This window comes from Pseudorca crassidens, chromosome 2, assembly GCF_039906515.1.
Source record: "Pseudorca crassidens isolate mPseCra1 chromosome 2, mPseCra1.hap1, whole genome shotgun sequence".
Classification (NCBI taxonomy): domain Eukaryota; kingdom Metazoa; phylum Chordata; class Mammalia; order Artiodactyla; family Delphinidae; genus Pseudorca; species Pseudorca crassidens.
This window is the reverse complement of record NC_090297.1, coordinates 87755727-87776412: the sequence shown is the minus strand read 5'-3', so window position 1 is coordinate 87776412 and position 20686 is coordinate 87755727. Positions and strand designations below refer to the sequence as shown.

Here is a 20686-nt window from a genome sequence, read left to right as displayed (position 1 = left end):
GGATTGGGTTTTTTGTTTTTTTGTCATTGAGCTGCATGAGCTGCTTGTAAATTTTGGAGATTAATCCTTTGTCAGTTGCTTCATTTGCAAATATTTTCTCCCATTCTGAGGGTTGTCTGTTTGTCTTTTTTTATGGTTTCCTTTGCTGTGCAAAAGCTTTGAGATTTCATTAGGTCCCATTTGTTTATTTTTGTTTTTATTTCCATTTCTCTAGGAAGTGGGTCAAAAAAGATCTTGCTGTGATTTATGTCATAGAGTGTTCTGCCTATGTTTTCCTCTAAGAGTTTGATAGTTTCTGACCTTACATTTAGGTCTTTAATCCATTTTGAGCTTATTTTTGTGTATGGTGTTAGGGAGTGATCTAACCTCATACTTTTACATGTACCTGTCCAGTTTTCCCAGCACCACTTATTGAAGAGGCTGTCCTTTCTCCACTGTACATTCCTGCCTCCTTTATCAAAGATAAGTTGACCATATGTGCGTGAGTTTATCTCTGGGCTTTCTATCCTGTTCCATTGATAAAATAGTGAGACATTTTAAAGAATCCTGAGAATGCAGAGCTTGCCTTTCAACCTCTCCAACTTCTTATATTTTGCAATAAGGAAGTGCCTCCCATCTTACTCAATTTCCTACCAACCCTTAACTACAGGAAAGTATTTGAAGGCGGTGGGAATATCATCTTCCAAATCGGCTGCATAGTGTAAAACAAAAATTCAACTGAGTAAATTCAAGAATCAAATTGGTTTTATTAAATGATTCATGAATCCGGCAGCACCCCATCTAGCAAATAGAAGGGAGCTCCTCTAAACTGTAAAAAAGGAAAGGTTTTTTTTTTTTTTTTTGCGGTACGCGGGCCTCTCACTGCTGTGGCCTCTCCCGTTGTGGAGCACAGGCTCCGGACGTGCAGGCCCAGCGGCCATGGCTCACGGGCCCAGCCTCTCCGCGGCATGTGGGATCCTCCCGGACCAGGGCACGAACCCGCGTCCCCTGCATCAGCAGGCGGACTCTCAACCACTGCGCCACCAGGGAAGCCCAAAAGGAAAGGTTTTTAAAGGTGGAAGGGCTGTGAGAAAAGGAAGTTATTAGCAAAGAATGCATTGTTTCAGGCAAGGTCACCCTCCTAAAGGGAACCAGAGGGCCTGTACGGATTACCTCCCTCAGTGCCAACCAGCTAATTATAGGTTGACTGGTCAAAGGTTTCACTTCTGGGAAGGTGAGACTGCAATTAGGTTAGGTAATAAACTGGTTTGGTGACGGTGACGTGGACTTAACACAAGTGACTCCATTTAGGGTATGTTGTTTCTTCTTAACAATAGAAATACCTCATCTCTTAATAGGCATCGTTATCCAAAGAGGATTTATGCAAAAGTGTTTTTTTGTTTTCTCCCATACCATTACTAAACTGAAATTAAAATCTCTTTATTGGTTGGAAAAAAAAACCCAACTTTAATTTTCTCATGAGTTAAAATTTCAGCCTTATCTATTGTTGAGATAATATGTATTTAATTTGGGGTTTCGGCCTTAGTCCCTTTTCTTTTTTTTCTAGCTTTATTCAGATATAATTGACATATTTATTTAAGGTGAACAACATGATGATTTGTTATACATATATATATTGACAAATGATTACCACAATATGGGATTTCTTTTCTATAAAGTTCCATGAATGGACTTACTGATAAAGAGACTGATGACAATTGGAAAAATTACCAGGACATCGTGAATGAAAATGTGAAGAATTCATAATTTCAGAGCACACTTTGACAATTGGTACTGTCTCTTACTGAATGATTTATTTAAAAAAGTCATCTCAGGAGATTGGAATTAACAGATACACACTATATATAAAATAGATAACTAACAAAGACCTACTGTATAGCACAGGAAACTCTACTCAATATTCTGTAATAACCTATATGGGAAAAGAATCTGAAAAATAATATATATATATATAACTGATTCACTTTGCTGTACACCTGAAACTAACACATTGCAAATCAGCTATACTCTAATACAAATAAATAAATAAATAATTCTGTTCACACCGCCCCCCCCCCACCTCCCCGCCAAAAAGCCATCTCATTTCTTTTAGAATTGGTCAATTCTTCTCAAAGAGAAATATCACCTATCCCATTAGATTGCTGGGAAGTTTGGGGATATTTGGAAAGGCTTATGTAAAGGGTAACAAGGCAGAGCAGATATAATTATGTTCAATATCAATCCAAAAAGGAAGGCAAAATTTCATTTATGAGAAGGGAAAAAAGTCCCTGTCTTAGTATAATTTATATTAGGGTTAAACTTACTATCAAGTTAGATTCATTATGAAATTTAAAGCAAACATACATGCCCTGATTTCAGCTGGCAAAGTCCTGAGTTAGCTAAAAGTGTTGGTTCCCCCAACGGGAGAGACCTGTTCAACCGCATCTGTCAGAGCAGTGGGGGTGACTCAGAGACATAAGGTGAGCACACACTGTCCTCTGCTGGCACTTGCTGAAGCTTGCTCAGCTTCAAGCGGAGCTCAGCACTCAGCAAAGCAGGCCCTTGATGGGGGGCACTCCTGATTGTCTACCACATTCCCGTATCTTCACTGAGCTTGCAGAATGGCTCTTGGAGGGACTTCTTAAAATTAATCATAGGAACTTCCCTGGTGACGCAGTGGTTAAGAATCTGCCTGCCAATGCAGGGGACACCGGTTAGAGCCCTGGTCCGGGAAGATCCCACATGCCGCAGAGCACCTAAACCTGTGCACCACAACTGCTGAGCCTGTGCTCTAGAGCCTGCGAGCCACAGCTACTGAGCCTGCGCACCACAAACTGAAGTCCGTGCTCTGTACCAAAAGAAGCCATGGCAATGAGAAAACCCACGGGCAGCAATGAAGACTGAACGCAGCCAAAAATAATAAATAAATAAATAAATAAATAAATAATCATAAGTTTAAGAATTAAAAAAAAGCTTAATTGTACCTAAGTTTTCAAAGATGACTTTTTGTCACATTCTAGAAATAATGATTAGAAGTTTTTTAATTGGAAAATTCTCTTTAGAATACAGGAAGAATTACCATGTTCCCTAGAAGTCAAATACTTTAAATAAATGTTGATATCATTTTGATGTGAATTCTAATTTCTTGAATTCCCCGACCTCGCCACGATAGGGTCAATTTTATATCTTGGTCCAAATGACTGTAGAGCCCCATGTTGTCACAAAATGGCAATGGCAGCACTTACATCAGGGATGTCCCCCAGAGGCACCCAGCTCTTGTCTTACACCGTGGAGACACAGGAAGAAGAGTGCTGAGCTGGGTATCAGGATACTTACATCTAAAAATCTGTGTAACACTTAGGCTCTAATTTTTTTTTAGAAGTGTGTAAAAGATGTGTGTGAGAGACAGAGAGAAAAGAGAAAGAGAGAAAACTGATCATAGATTAAAAGATTTGGGATATGCTAGAAGCCTATAAAATAATCAAGCTCATTATATAAATATAATTAGGATAAACTCAGGTTTACTGATCAAACTGAGTAATAATTCTGAAAGGATACATTTCGCTAAATAAAAAAAAAAAAGGACTACTTCACTAGCAGATAGTGAACCTTTAAAACCTGAAGTAGTAAATCACAAAATATAAATTAATTACTATTGAAATAATACAAGAGCTCTGTAACAGGTTTTAATGGTAGGGCTGGGGGACATTTTATTGAACTTTAACCTACAGACAGAATACTGCACAAATCGTAATTGTGCAGCTCAAGGATTTTCTACAAACTGACCTTATACGTATAAACAGCAGCTGATCAGGACACAGAACATTGCCAATGCCCAGAAGCCTTTCTCATGCCCTTTTCTAAGCACTGCACCCCCTACACAAGGAAAACTACCATCCTGACTTCCAACAGCATGATTAGTTTTGTTCATTTGCATATTTTATGTAAATGAAGTCATCTAATATGTACCCTACTGCATCTGACTCAACACTATTTGTGAGAGTTATCTTCCTAGTTGCTCTAGCTGTAGTTCATTCTTCTCACTGCTGTATACTCCACTGTGCAAACGCACCAGAATTTATCTATTTTCTGTTGATGAGCATTTGGGAAGTCTCAAGTTTGGTCTATCAACATTCTTGTGTATGTCTTCTGTTGAACATATGAACACGTTTCTCTTAGGTGTATACCCAAAATGGAACTGTTGGTATGTTTAAGCTCATTAGGCAATGCCAAATAGTTTTCCAAAGCAGTTGTGCCAGTTCGCACCCCTATAAGCAGTGTATGAGAGTTCCAGCCACTCCATATCCATGCCAGTACTTGGTATTTTCTATTTTTGTTTTAGCCATCCTGGTGGGTGTAGCTGATTTGTATCTATTCTAGTTTGCTTTTCAAGGCCTTAACCTGTATCTAATCTTATCATAATTTATCCCAGAACAAATTGTGTTGCCCACATTCCTCAGATGTACCACACTTACTCTCACCTCCATCCCTCTACTCGTTATAGAAGACTGTTTAGGCCTGTCCAAGCGCCACTATTTTCCAAATCCCAATTTTTAGTGCACCTCTTCAATAAAGAACTCCTACAAGTTCAATGTGAACTAGAAAGTTTACCTGTTTCGTACGTATATCAGATTGCGAGTTGTAGGTCCTGGGAGATAGAATAACATATTTGTTTAGCTGTGATGTCATATTTCAGTTCAGTTGTGGATGTTTCTTAGCCACTGTGGTCCTCTTTTGTCAGTCCTGACAAAACGAACTTTAGTCATTAATTTATTGAGCATATGCTGTATGTGAGGCTACAATATTCAAGGGTGAACAAGACTCATGGAAATTTCTTCTTGTAGGGGAAGCCTCAAAACCCCCATAATAATTCTCAAAAGGTTTCATGAAATAAAGGTCATACACTAGAACCAAAAAATTAAAAATATCCAATATGTTAAGGTGCCATATTTTGGGGTAGTGTGTCCTGAACCCCATCACAATGTTCTAGGCACTGAGCTCCATTCTTCATGCTGTTTTCAGGTTAGAAATGTCTATCTAGCAGGGGAACTATTTTAATTAAATAATGTCTAATGTAGAATTGTAACTATTTAAATGCTGCAAAGAAATTTCACAGAGTCCGATGAGAGAGTATAATAAGGAAATCTGGTTTCTAGGACCAGGAAAGGCCCATTTAATAATGAAAAAGATGTAGAATACAGAATAATTTTTTAAAAGTTAAAGTATATACATACCATATTGAATGAGGCTATGAGTTTTCTAAGCAGGGTTTGAATTTGTAATTAGTATATAAAACGAATTAGTGATTTTCTTAAGCATCTTTGTTTTTATAAATAGCACAGAACTTAGGTTTTGCTCGTTTACAGTGGTTAAAATTTTCAAATGACTGGTTATAATATTCCAACATTTGGCAGTGACTTGGAAGTTTTCAATTTTTACAGAAATAGATGACATGGTCTTTGACAACTCCATGATAAATATTGGTGAGAGGAAATGTTTTACCTGTTTGTTGGGTTTTCATCAGGAACTGAAACATAGAATCATGTAGAACAGCCCATCTCAACATGCTTCACTTAAGTAACCCAAATGTCACTTACCCACTTTCCTTCTCTCTCAGTTGTTAAAGCTCATCATTACCTTCCTTCTTAAAAGACTTTGTGTACAAGAGAATATCTCTTGTATTACTTCCCAGACAACTATCATTAGGAGTAACCATTTACTGGAAGATGAATCAATACTAGCACAAGAGGTATACTAATTGTTAAAAGAAAGAAAGGGTAGAAAATTCAGCTAATTAAACCATTTGGTAAGTAAAGTCAGGAATGCTAAGAGCTTATTTTTATAATTTCTAAGCATAAATAACTCTGTGCACTACATTTACAAATAATTTTTTGTTCATTTTTTCCCTTTAACTGCATATTTTACTCAAGATAGAATGAGATTTAATGTAATATTCCGAAGAAATATATATGTCGCTAAAAATTACTAAAGAAAGATAATTACACAATCCTCAGGTCCTACTTTTAACTAAATAAAGATTCAGATATCTTTTAACTTTTAAACATCACATAATTAAATAGGACTAATCCAGCTCAAGATTCAACTTGGGAATTTAAGTTTGAATTTCCTGACTCTATTGATTACCTTTGAACTATTTGATTATTGCCTTCAGGATTTTTAATTTCCCATTTGTAATCAAATTGTTCTGTAATCACATCTGGCTCTTGACTGACTTTTCCCTTTTTTGAAGGTTCTTCTGAGAAGAACAGTCATCTCTCTCCCTCTCCCCATCATATAATAATTTTTTTTTATTGTTGAGAATTTTAAATTGAGATATAATTGACATATAACATTATATTCATTTCAGATGTACAATATAAATGATTCGATATTTGTATATATTGTGAAATGACCACCACAAGACTAGGTAACATTCGTCACTAGAGTTAACAAATTTTTTTTTCTTGTGATGAGAACTTTTAAGATCTATTCTCTTAGCAACTTTCAGGTATGTAGTACAGTATTCCTAACTATAGTTGCCATGCTGTACATTATATGCCCATGACTGTTATTTTATAACCGGAAGTTTGTACCTTTTGACCACTTTCACCCATTTTACTCACCCCCACCCTCTTCTTACCGTGGGAATTATTACAACCCGAAGAGGAGATGTGGAGTGAAATAAACTACCAAGGGTAAAACATCTATTCCAGGTATCTTTACTGGTATAGCCTGACTTTATTTAATGATAATGAAGATTGTATTATATATAGTACCATGCGATAATTTTCCTGTATCTATGGTATGAAAGTTTAGAGAAAACTGTTAAAACCCACAATTGTAACAAGCCTTGAAATATGTATAGTTGGAACACCAAAAATCATTTTGGTTCAACAACTTAGGATCAGAATACACAGGTTTTAATGATCTAAATAAATAGTTGAGATATTTACCTGACGTAATTGTGACTACTTAAGCTGTTTTAGAATGTTTTTGGCTGAAGTTTTTTTTTTTCCTATAGGAACAATGGGAATATTAAAAGATTATTAGAAAATGAAATTGCTTCACACACAAATAACATTTCTAGTATAAAATCTGAGAATTACGGTATTGATGGAACTTAGTCAAAATCACTCAGAGTTCTTGCAAAAGCGAAGATATTGAACCAAATAATCTGGTTGCTTTGTCACTGGAACAATTATTTTCAAAGTTTAGTCCAAGGAGTTTTAGATTTTGTAGGTATTGAACACAAAGCTGTGCAGTTTTTTGTCTGCGAATACTGCTATGAGGCCATGCAATGTTTATAGTTCCTATGGTAAGAATAAGGTACTTTCAAGGAATAAAATAAAATAGGAGAGGGGAAAAAAGGGAAAGAAAGAAAGAGGAAAAGGGAGTAAGGGAAACCACAAAAAAAAGGAAGGTGAGATAAAAGGAGAGTAGGGTTTTAAAAAAACTGTTCAGCTATTCCTAAATAGGACTTTTTTATTTCTAAAATATATATATATATGTATGACCATTTCAACAGGATTACAAAAGACAGAAAAGAGTCAAATATAAAAATAAAACTGGAAGAAAAAAAAGAAGAGGGAAAAACTTGTTATCCAAGTTTTAAAATGGTAGGTTATATAAAATATATATTAAAATATTTATTTATTTGGCTGTGTCAAGTCTTAGTCGTGGCACATGGGATCTTTGTTGCTGCGTGCAGGATCTTTAGTTGTGGCACGTGGGATCTAGTTCCCTGACCAGGAACCGAACCCGGGCCCCCTGCACTGGGAGTGCAGAGTCTTAGCCACTGGACCACCAAGGGAGTCCCCATACAAAATATTCTTGAACTACCTGACTGGATAGGAAAGGAATTATGACAACCATCTGGTAAATGCATTCTCGAGTTAAATTTCAATAAAATGTAGCACCTAAGAACAACTTTGGTAATTTCAAAGATGATGTTAAATTAGGGAGCATTCTCTAACACAGCAGTCCCAAACCTTTTTGGCACCAGGGACCGGTTTTGTGGAAGACAATTTTTCCATGGATGGGGTTGTGGGGCGTGGGTTTGGTATGATTCAAGAGCATTACATTTATTGTGCACTTTATTTCTATTACTATTACATTGTAATATATAACGAAATAATTATACAACTCACCATAATGCAGAATCAGTGGGAGCCCTGAGCTTGTTTTCACTTGCCACTTACTGATAGGGTTTTGATATGAGTCTGCAAGCAACTGATTTATTATGGTCTCTGTGCAGTCAAACCTCTCTGCTCATGATAATCTGTATTTGCAGCTGCTCCCCAGCACTAGCATCACCGCCTCAGCTCCACCTCAGAACATCAGGCATTAGATCCTTAAAGGAGCGCGCAACCTAGATCCCTTGCATGTGCAGTTCACAGTAGGGTTTGTGCTCCTATGAGAATCTAATGCTGCAGTTGATCTGACAGGAGGCGGAGCTCAGGTGGTAATGCGAGTAATGGGGAGCGGCTATAAATACAGATGAAGCTTCACTTGCTCGTCTGCCACTCACCTCCTGCTGTGTGGCCTGCTTCCTAACAGGCCACAGACCGCTACTGGTCCGTGGCCTACAGGCTGGGGACCCCTGCTCTAACACACAGCATGTGGCCTTTCCATCATCCTGCTTACTTATTCTGTGAAGACAGCAGCTTGACTAGTTGTCTTGAGTTTGATGCTGTGGCTCTCACAGGCCTGTCAGATGGTTTGATGAATTTGGAGGGTGTTTGACTCCCAGTGTTCAGTGTAAAGCTTGTTCCATTCCCAAGGACCTGTGAAGCAAATCTTGCTGCAAATCTCATCAGAAAAATACTGCTGTGCAGGCTGTTTTAGTTATTTTACAGTCTTATCTTCCTAGAGCAGAATTCCTGGAATACACTGCTATTATCTTAGCTTGGTCTCAGTATTGTTTAAACTGGGGACAGGAAATTTGTTTCAGTTTTCAATTCTGTGTCGGGTTCATGGTTATTCATTTAATTAATCTTCTTTAAAGGTGCACATATGTTATATATTTTTTATATGGACAATATATTTCAAAATAATTTTTCTCTAGGAAAGCACTTGTACTTGAACACTCCTTAAGACGTTTCTAGACTGAAAACTGATAAGCCATGTCTTTAATAAGCCCAACAAACCATTACCCCTTTAATTATAAATGGTTTGCTCTTCCTTAGGTTGGGCATAAGGTAAAGTAGCCTCTGTGTTGAGAGCAGTTTTCTAACTAATGTGCGGCCCCATGGTAAAAAGGTTCCAAGAGTAATGAGATAGTTTTCTTTAGCCGTACAGGCCAAACATCTCTGACTAGTTGTCAGCAGCCAGAATCATCCTCCTTTCGTCTACCAAAATGCTGTTTAAATAGCTTTTTCTACATATTCCACAATATATAAAAGATTGGGAATCACTGGTTTAGGGAACTATGTTTTGTGGAAAATGGCATCTCTTAAACATTAGAATCACACGACATCTTTTAATCACTAGAATCCATTGACCCAATGGAACAATCACATTATGAGAAGCACACAGAAATGAAGATCCCCTTCATTCAAAATAACATATTTGTTTACTTCCGAGTAAGCAGAGATGAATTCCAGTAAGTTAAGTGAAGCTCTAATAGAAAGCTACTCTAGGTCTTAGAGTTAGTGCTTTGAAGTTGCTTTAAATAAAAAAGCTTATGTTTTCTAAAGACACTCAGAAACAAGGGAATTCTAAGTCTATTAAACAATTGCATTCTAGGTAATTATTCCAAACCATTTCATTTATTTTTCTGCTGAAATACATTTTTTCCCCTTTCACCAGTGATGAGAACCACCCAAACCGAAAACAACAAATATTTGTACAAAATTCCATCTTGCCTTATTAGTAGAGACTTCAATAATTGCTATTTTGCTTCTTTAAACTTTAATGTAAGTATAAAATTATGAATTAAAAATGTAAATATAAAATTATGAATTATAAAATTTGTTCTTATTTTAACCAAGCCATAAAATTTACAACTAATTTGAAAGATGTAAACCTTGAATTCTTTTCTCCTCAAGGTAAGGCTTTGGGAAGTCAAGAAGAAAAAGAATTTGGAGAAACCACTGATCAAAATAAGTAAATAGGTTATTGTACATTTGTTCACAACATCTAGGAGACAATGAATTCATATTAAGAAAATTATATATAAGAAATTATAGAATATTTTTTGTCATTAGATACTAGCCTTGGTTCCTGATGACCACAGAACCAGCATATCAGCTCTGGATTGCACACTTCTGGACTTCTGTCTCATAGAGACCACTGTTATGGGCTCTGTTATGTGCAGTCAAACTTAATCCTAACATACTATGGGTTGCCTTCATGAATTCTTACTGCCCTGCAAGGTAGGTATTACCATCATTCTTGTTTTTACAGTTGAAAAAACAAAGACTCAGAGTGGCAAGTAATCAGCTTTGGAAAGAGTGAAAAGTTATTGTAACAAAACTGAAATGAGATTGGGGCCAAATTATAGAGTATCCCAAACGTCATCTGATCAGTGGTGGGATATAAGCAGTGTTCAAGAAAGGTTTTCCTCAGTTCTATGAGGGATGGTGTAAGTTGTGATCAATTAAGCAATCATTATGTTTGTTTAAGGACAAGACAAGAATGCAAATATAAAGTGGGGAATAGATGAGAGCCCAGGCAAGTAAAAGTGAAGCCTAAGATTCATTGAGTGTGATGTGGGAGTCAAGATGAATCATCTTTGGAGCACTTCCTTATGTTATGATTATAAGAAAAGATGTTTAGTGCTCAGTTTTGTACTTTCAATATATATCAGTTACAATAAATATATTGAGTGTTTGCCTAAATAAGTACCATATTTGTTAGTGAACTTCTATAGATATAACTTGCTTCCTTTGACCAAAATTCTCATGGACCAATATGTTCCCTACTGCCTTTGAATTTTCTCTGTCTCACTTTTTTTTTTTTTTTTTTTTTTTCGGTACGCGGGCCTCTCACTGCTGTGGCCTCTCCCGTTGCAGAGCACAGGCTCCGGACGCGCAGGCTCAGCGGCCATGGCTCACGGGCCCAGCCGCTCCGCGGCATGTGGGATCTTCCCGGACCGGGGCACGAACCTGTGTCCCCTGAATCGGCAGGCGGACTCTCAACCACTGCGCCACCAGGGAAGCCCTCTCTGTCTCACTTTGATAAGACACTTATATTTGCAAATTTATCCAAGTTGTATAACCTAACTCATGCATTTTGAGTCTGAATATTGAGCCAGTAATATATCAGTTATCCTATCAGGGCAGATTGCTGCAGATACATTTTGACCAGGGAGTCAAATGTATTATCTGACCAGGATATTAAGGGAGTATATATAGACCCAAGCAGAACAGCATCTAAGGATTTCCATAATCATGTGGGCAACTAATAATAGCCACAGCTTGACCTGTGGATGGATGGTGGCAAGAAGCATGAAGGTGAGCCAGAAGACTTCAGTCTTGAGGATCTTTGAAAAAGGATTTGTGGTAGGAAGATCAGGGATTGCGTTTTGGTCCAGTAATTTATCAGTCGTGTGACTTAGGGCAAGATGCTATAGCAATGTTCTCATACATAAAGTAGGTATAATATTTCCAATATAAAATTGCCCATTATATGGTAGGGGCTCATAAATGTTTGTTAAATCTGAGTTTTTTATTCTAACTGGCAAAACAAACATTAGGAAGAATTTCAGCAATCTAAAAAAATAAAAATTGAATAAATGCAGACACTCTATGTTCTTAGAAGATTAAATACTGTAAATGTCAATTCCTATCAAATTACCTTACAGTGTTAAGTATAAGTTTAGTAAAAATGGTAAGAGAACACTCTTTGGACATGGAAAAGTACTTGAGAAGAACAAATAGGTAGGTATATAAAACAAGATTCTAAAAAAGGAGTAGGGGATTAGTGAGAGAAAGACAGTGAGGAAAAGCTCTAACAAATATTAAAACAAAAATTATAATAGTTAAATGACTGAACAGGCACAGATAACTTCAACGGTACATCCCAGAAGTACACCCTATTATTACATAAAATTCAATAATTTAAAAAAGGAATCACTACAAATCAAATTCAGTTCATGAGTTTGGATATAACAATTTTGAAAGAAAAGCTAAGTAATGTCTCAACTCATACTGTATGCTGCTGTAAATAGATAAATATAAAACCAGAATATAACACAGAAACAAAAGTTTATTAAATTATTGGACAATTAAAATGTCAATTAAATTTTGAAGAGATAGAAGAGTTCACAAAGATAAACACTAAAAAATTTGATCAAAGGAAAATGAAAAGCTTTTGTAAGTTAAACAAAAAACCTCCAACCAATACCAGATATATTAAGAAATATATATTAGGAAAAAATTGTGTCAAAATGACAAAGTATCAGTATTACTTAATAATTCAAATCTCATACAAATGGAAAAAAACCCCAAAACTGAGCAACTTACTTGAGTTTATTATTTTGGCACATTGAGGATCTATATAAATAAGTTTGGCAAGTTTGACAAATTCACTCATACTCATGAAAGAAAGGTAAACAAAAAATCCACAGTAGCGTGAAAGATTTCAAGAAATACCTGGGGAGTGTATAGCTGCTAACAGATCAGTTTGTACATCAAAAGTTAACTTTGCTTCTAATTTCAACATAGCTAATTAAATAAATTACCGAACAGCCTAAAATTCTTCTTCCTCTCTTTGTCCCCACACATCCTGCAAAAAGATAAAGCACCCAAAATAAGCAAGCCCTGAATAAATGGTAGTAGTCAGCATCAACAAATTAGTTAACTGGTAAATAATGGAATAAATGCAAAATACAGTGCTTTAGAAAAGATTTTTATTTTCTTGGCACACAGACATAAAAATGACATTTGCCTACTAGATAGAGCAGTTGAAGACATATCAGAAATGCATTGCAGTTCACATAGGTTATAATGCTCATAGACAGGATGACAGGTCTCATGTTTCCTCAATTATCTTTGAAATGTATTAAATTATCACAGCATACTGGTTAAACTGGCAAACTTCTCAAGTTAAAAAGTAAGAATGATTTGAATTAATTAAGAACCAAGGCACAGAACCATTTTCAATATGTAGTATAATGGTACCTCGTCCAACATCACTCAGGAATGAAGTATTCTATTTAAATGTTTTTTAGTCAACATTTATCCCTCTAAAGTCTAAAACTATTATTTTAACAACCTTTGATGAAGTAATGTGTAACATGCCTCTTAAACTTTAAAATAGGCCATGCAGATTATAACAATGTTCTTTCATTAATATTCCTAGTAAGGAATATGAATCACTTAATTTTCTACTGCAACACAATATCCTAAAAATTTACTGAGGTGGATATTTGCCCTACCATAGATAACCCAATATGGTTATGTATTTAAAATTGTCAACTTGTTTGACAATTATTTATTTATTAGAGTTAATATATTCATTTACTTATTTATTTATCACATTTAATCATCAGCCAGCCATTGCTTCTTGCTTTTATATTTAACATATTTAATGTTGGTTTTTGGTTACTTTTCTTACCACTTTTAATATAGGAGTTAAATTAGAACAATAGAACTATGTGAATCTTTGATGACTAATGGTTCTGCCTCTCAAGGAAGGTCATTCTTTTTAACTGCACAGGTTAGAGAAGGTTATACATTGAGCAATAAAGAAGGAAGGGAAACTTGGAAATCAATGTGTTTATAGACAGTGGTCAGATTACTATCACAATGGTCGTTAAATCTGTAGGATTTAATCTGCTTTAGGTTGGGAAACCAGGAACGAAGCTAGTTAAAACTAAAGGAGGGTCGAGAATGGGTATTTGGTATCTGAAGCATTTTTACATTTTTACTACGCAGAAGTTTTAGCTTACTTGTTTTTCTTCTTTATTTTTACTCCTTCTTCAGAGTTAAGGTGGTTGGATATGTGACCTCTAGCTGAGAAGTGTTATTGCACCATTATTTTAACTATAAATACACAATTGAAAAATGAAATGGATTTTTGCAACTATTTCCTTTCAACTGTAAGTATAATGATCTAATTTAAGAGCCTTCTTGAGACAAAAACAGACAGTAAAAAAAAAATTCATCTAGAAAATAAGTACTATTAAAAAATGTCAAATCATATAAATGTTAAAAGCCTTTTTCCTTTATGACTTTTCCAGATTTAAGGTATGTTAAAATAACATGAAAAGCTTTTCAAATGATTATACTGAACTCAAGATAACTACTGAATTCATATCTCTATTTATATTATGTTAAGATTGTTCTCAATGTTAAACTTGTCAACACATTTTGGTTACTAGGAAACCAGTATAATACACTTTTACACACAAACTAAAAATAGTTATTAAGTTTTAGAAAACTAATATAGTATTTTTTGTCTTTAAAGTTCTCATAAACATGGCCAACAATTTGCGTTACGAAAAGGTAAACCATCTCATAGTAGGACGCTGGCACTCAAGACTAATTTTATAAAACTGTTTTTAGAAAATAAATTCCTAATGCTTTGTGGTTTTTTTCATATATCCTATGCATCATTAGCACAAGTAAATTATGTTAAATATACTGTTGAAATTCATTATATTAAAAACATGTTAATATATCAGTGAAAAAAATAAAAGCACATTATAAACATCTGTGCTCCAGTTATGAACGTATATTGCAGGTGGACACTTCTATGATTCAGCATTCATTTAGTATCTATTGAATGCAGTGTGGAAGGTGCTAGAAATACCATAGTAAAAGTATTAATTAACCACAGCCTATTTGGTATATATTGTTACTGAAGAAAATATATACCACCATTTAAAGATACTTTTTCATTTCTTTCATTATTACATTCTCATATTTCATTTTCACTTATGTACAAATAGAAGATTACATGATTTTTTCGTTTTCAAACTCTGGATTTCAAATTATTGATTTTTCTAGGCATTTGAAGAATACTTCCTGAATTCAAAAGACAAACATCCTATTTAAAAAAAGAAAAAAAGAAAAAGAAAAACTAATGCTTTACAGTCTTACCTAACTCGGGCATCAGTATTATATGAATGAGATTTTAAGAATGACTTTAGCATGTGCAGATAAAGCATTTACGTTACATTATTACCTTGCATTCAACAATAAAACTGATTGCATACTTAATGCAATCATATGCATGAGTCAACTATAAATCATAGAGAGTTTCAAGAATAGTAGCAATTGACCAGGCTTGTGTTTCACAGCTGAAAGGACAGTATTGGCCATTCTCGTTGGTCAGTTCTGGAAGTCCTTTCCAAGGGGATCTTAAAGAAAGAAAAGCCATTTTATGAGATATAATCAAACACATATCTTGTTGGATTAACAAAATAGGCAATACACCTGGGTGATTTTGTCTTCTCTTTTAGAAAACAATATTTACTCATTTACTACAAAATAAAACAGAATATCCTAAAGCTTGTGTATAAAGAATTTAGATTGAAATTATTCTTTGATATTCAATCTTTTGGATTTAAGACTTTCAATTACAAAGGAATCCCTTTATGTATTAAAAACAGAGGAAACTACCATCCCAAGAAATATATAAGTATAGATACAAACATCCTCTCAGGCCTAATTTTATTTCTTTTGGAGTAAGTTTATGAGACTCAAATTGTAATTATGTGACTGTATTATGTTTGATCTTGACAAAATTATAAAATGAATATGAAATGATGAAGAAACACTGGATTATGACTAGGAAAAGAATGCCAATTAAAAACAATCTAAATTTCCATACTAATTTCTCATTATCCTGAATAATAATACAGTTAGTATTTATTGTGCATTTATTATGTTCTAATACTAAGTGCTTTATATACATTATCTCATTTAATGCTCACAGCAACTCTATAAGGTAGGTATCATAACTATTCCTATTTATAGAGGAGGTAAGAGAAGTTTATGAAGGTTAATGACTTGTTCCAGATCTCACTATCAAAACACAGCATTATTAGCATATCAAATTTATTCTTCATTTTGATGTAATGTAATCCCTTAAATATGAAATGAAAATTTAAAAAAATACAGAATTCTGTAATGTTTCATTTTTTTGGTTCATTTTTTGTTTCATTATTATGCTTTGTAACTTACATATACTTTTCTGAAGATATGAAATATTTCATAATAAAAATGAAAAAATGATTCAATTAGGTAAATATGGCAATATTTTGAATAATAATTAATAATAATATCAGCTAGGTACCATATTTCAAAAAACTGTCATAGAGAAATAGAAAACATAGAAAACTTATTCATTTTCAAGTGTTCAAACTACTTCAGAGTAACATGTCAGATTACTGAAGTTGGGTTCCTGAGTATCTATAATGGGCTAAATTGTGTCCCCCTCAAAATTCATATGTTGAGGTCTTAACCCTCAGTACCTCAGAATGTGTATTTATTTGGATATAGGGTTGTTGCAGATGTAACTAGTTAAGGTGGATCAGGGTGGGCCCCTAATCCAATATGATTGGTGTTCTTACAAAATAAGGAAATTTGGACACAAACATGAACACAAGGAGAATGCCTTGAGAAGACTGGAATTATGCTGTACAAGCCAAGGAAATGACAGAAGCTAGGAGAGAGGGCTGAAAGAGATCCTTCCCTAGTACCTTCAGACAGAACACGGTCCTGCAAATGCCTTGATTTCAGATTTCTGGCTTCCAAAACCATAAGACAATACATTTCTGTTGTTTAAGCCACTCAGTCTGTGGTGCTTTATTACAGCACTCCTAGCAAACTAATATAGCATCAAAATTAAGAAACAAAACAAACTTACAGAACCATTAAATGCTGCTCATAATTGGATATGAACACAAGAACGTGGAAGATACCCATACTTGTATAAAGAAGTCCCCTTTCCCTTGCTTTCTGAAAAATTCATTCCTCAAGTCATTAGGTGGGACCAAGAAGGTCAGTAACTACAGTTGAGGAGGGAAGGACAGAAGGGTAGCAGGAGTAGCACTGAGTAGAATGTTAGAGTCTAGGGGGTATGAGGAAGGAGTTCACAGCAAGGGTGGGGGTAGTCCAGAGCCCAAGTGGTGCAAGGAGAGCATCCATGCATAAGAGTGGCCTACATGGGGTTGTCAGGCCCAAGGAAGGTGAAGAGGGCATCTATGTCTTGTGGCACCCCAGCATGGGATATCAGAGCTAGAGCAGGGTGAGCTGGGTCCATGTGGTGGCGACAGCAGAGTATACGAAGCAGTAGTTTTTAAGACACTGAATATTAAGCAACAAAGAAGAATGATTCCTAAGAAATAAGAAAAAAATTGAAGTGAGTCCTATGATTACTATACCTTCCTGTCTTGAGAGAGCTTCTAGGATTTGACAAAGGGAGGGGAACCCAGGTGGATCCTGGCAGACTCTTTGAGCTGAAGAGATGGAATTGAGAGTCCAGAAAGACCAAGACAGTTAGAATTTTCAGGTCAGAGTACTAGAGATGAGATAATTGTACAAACAGAGAACTCTGGAGACATGTAAAGGGTCCCACTCAAGTATTTGCAGCATAATCATCAGCAAATACACAAGAGAAAACTAACCAAGGATGCGGAAAGAACCACCCAAAAGTATTAGATGAAGTAGTACCTGCCATTCAGAGAGGGTCAGGAACAGTGCTTATTCCCACCAGGTAGATTTGAAAACTTTGTAATTTTAGGGAAATGGGATAGAGAACTCAGATGAGTGTTGACTCATTAGTGTAGACTAATTAGTCCTGAACTAAATGCTGTTCTGGTTAGGTCCAAAAAAAAGTTAAAATCAAGTCCTGAAAAGATCAGGCTGTTTCCAAATAATTTAACTGCATTCCAAACTAAAGTTCAAGAATATTTTTATGGAAATACAGAAAAAAATCCAACATCCAAGAAAGTAAAATTTACATCTAGCATCCAATAAAACACTAATAGGCAAAGAACAGGATATTATTAACCATAATAAGAGAATATCACGAGTGAAACCAATCCAGAAATCAATTAGCAAACAAAGACATTAAAATAGTTACTGTAACTGTATTCCATATGTTCAAAATATTAGGCAGAGACATGGAAGATATACAAAAGACCCAAATCAAACTTCAAGAGATTAAAACTACAATGTATGAAATGAAAAATACACTGAATGAAATTAATGGCAAATTAGATATAAGGATGACAGCAGATTTCTTGTCAAAATAGTGCAACAACTTTAAAGTACTAGAAAAAAACTTGTCAACATTGAATTCTATACACAACAAAAACACCTTTCAAAAAATGAAGGCAGATACTTTTTTGACATACAAGAGCTTAAAGAATTCATCATGAGCAGACCTGATATAATAGAGGAAGTCCTTAGGCAGAAAAAAATGATACCAGATGGAAATATGGATATTCACAAAGAGATGAAGAACACTGGCAACTATGTATTTATATAAGACTTTTTTCTGTATTATTTAAATAACCTCAAAAGATAACTGATTGAAAGAAAAATATAACAATGTAGTATGGGCATTATAATATATGTAAAAGCAAAATAGATGACAATAATAGCATACAGGTCTGAAGGGAAGAAATGGAACTATACTATTTTAAGGTTCTTATAGTACACTTGAAGTGCTATATCTTCACTTGAAAGTAAACTATGGTAAGTTAAAGATGTATACTATACACCTAAAGCAAACATTCAAAAAACTGAAATAAGAATAGCTAATCAGCCAACAAAAGAGATAAAATGGAAATAAAATAATCAGTCTAAAAGAAGCAGGAAAAAAGAAAAAGCTAACAAAGAACAGACAGGATAAACAGAAAGCAAATAGATTTATACTTAACCATATAAATAATCACATTAAATGTAAATGGTCTAATCATCCCAATTAAAAGGAAGAGATTATCAGGCTGCATAGATAAATAAGACCCAATTATATGCTCTATGTATAAGAAACCTACTTTGAATATAAAGACACAAAAAGGTTAAAAGCAAAAAGATGGAAATATATATATCATTCTCATAACTAATCAAAAGAAATCTGGAGTTATAATAACTATAAATAGAGTATAACCTTTAAAAATTGTGACTCACTATATTGTACACCTGTAACATATAATATTGTACAGCAACTATACTTCAATTAAAAAAACAGATTCACACACAAAAAAAATCTGGAGTGCTTATATTAATATCAAACAAAGAAGATTTTGGAGCACAGGCATATTGCCAGTGATAAAGAAAGTCATTTCATAATGATAAAAGGGTCAATTCATCAAGAGAACATAATAATTCCAAACACTTATGCATCTAATAATAAGGCTTCAAAATACCTGAAGCAGAAACCCATACAACTCCAAGGAGAAATAGACAAATCCATAATTGTAGCAGAAAATGCCAATACCCATCTCTAGGTAACTCACAGAACAAGTAGACAGAAAATCTGTGAGTACTTTGTATAACACTACCAACCAACTTGATCTAGTCAACATTTTAAGAACACTCTACCCAACGACAGCAGGAGGCACAGTTTTTCACTTGCAAAGAGTTTAGTGACCTAGTTAGAACATATTCTGCATCATATAATAAGTATCAATAAGTTTAGAAAGATAAGTCATATTAGATATATTCTTTGACCACAATAGAGTTAATTTTGAAATCAGTGACAGAAACATCGCTGGACAATTCCCAAATATTTGAAAACTAAATAACACCTTTCTAAATAACACATGAGTCAAAGGGGAAACCAAAGGGGAAAACAGAAAGTGTTTCAACTGAATTAAAAAAAAAACCACAACACATCAGAATTTTGGGGTATTGCTAATTTAGTACATACTGGGAAATTTATAGCACTAAGTACCTATACTAGAAAAGAAGAAAGGTCTTTAAATCAATGACCTCAACTTACACCTTGAAAAAACAGAAAAAGACAAATTAACCTGAAGTAAGTAGAAGAGAATAATAAAAAGTAGAGTAGAAATCAATAAAATAGAAACTGAAAACCAATACAAAAAGAAAACCGATGAAATCAAAAGGTGGTTCTTTAAGAAGACCAATAAAATCAATAAGCCTCTAGCCAGGCAGATCAGGAAAAAAAAAGAGAAAATACAACTTATCAATATCAAGAATGAGAGTATTGACATTACTACAGATTCTATAGACAATTTAAAAAGTAATAATGCACTTTAGATGAAAGCATTTCTTGAATTGTGACTTTTTTTTTTTTTTTTTTTTACTTATTCTATCATTTATTGAGGAAAAAGTTTTACATATTAGGGTAAAGCAGTAGAAAGCAGTGACACGGAACTCCATCATTTCCAGCCTCATGTAGCCAAGAGAACAAGCCTTGAGGACTTAGTGGGGACAGTGCTGGCCATGCACCTCCCCACAGGTGACAAGTATTTTTGATCTATCTTTTCATTTAGTCTTGACAGCAAGTAATGAGATATTATTCTCATTTTATAGATGAAGAAATTTAATTCAGAGAGGTTAAGTAACTTGTTCAAAGTCACATGCAAAAATAAGCAGCAAGGACAGAATTTGAAATTCAATCTGAATCCAAAGCTCATAGTTAAAGCATATTATGCTATCAAAAGTAGTTACAGGAAACAGCAAGAAATAAAAATGGAAAGGTAGTTTGAGAAAAAATTGTGGGAATTAAAGAATTTGGATTTCATTCTGTAGCCAGTGGGGAGTTACTGAAGATTTTTAAACAT

At 34.6% G+C, this 20686-nt stretch overlaps 1 protein-coding gene across 4 annotated transcripts in view; it reads right to left on the bottom strand.

The window, feature by feature from the left end:
* Positions 1–12814: 12814 nt before the first annotated feature.
* AGL (amylo-alpha-1, 6-glucosidase, 4-alpha-glucanotransferase) overlaps positions 12815–20686 on the bottom strand; it is a 79404-nt gene continuing 71532 nt past the window's right edge. For all 4 annotated transcript variants that reach the window (XM_067727008.1, XM_067727009.1, XM_067727006.1 and 1 more), the window contains exon 34: positions 12815–15283. In XM_067727008.1, the coding sequence (XP_067583109.1) occupies positions 15166–15283 (118 nt within the window). In that variant the 3' untranslated portion in view covers positions 12815–15165. The remainder of the gene's footprint in view (positions 15284–20686) is intronic.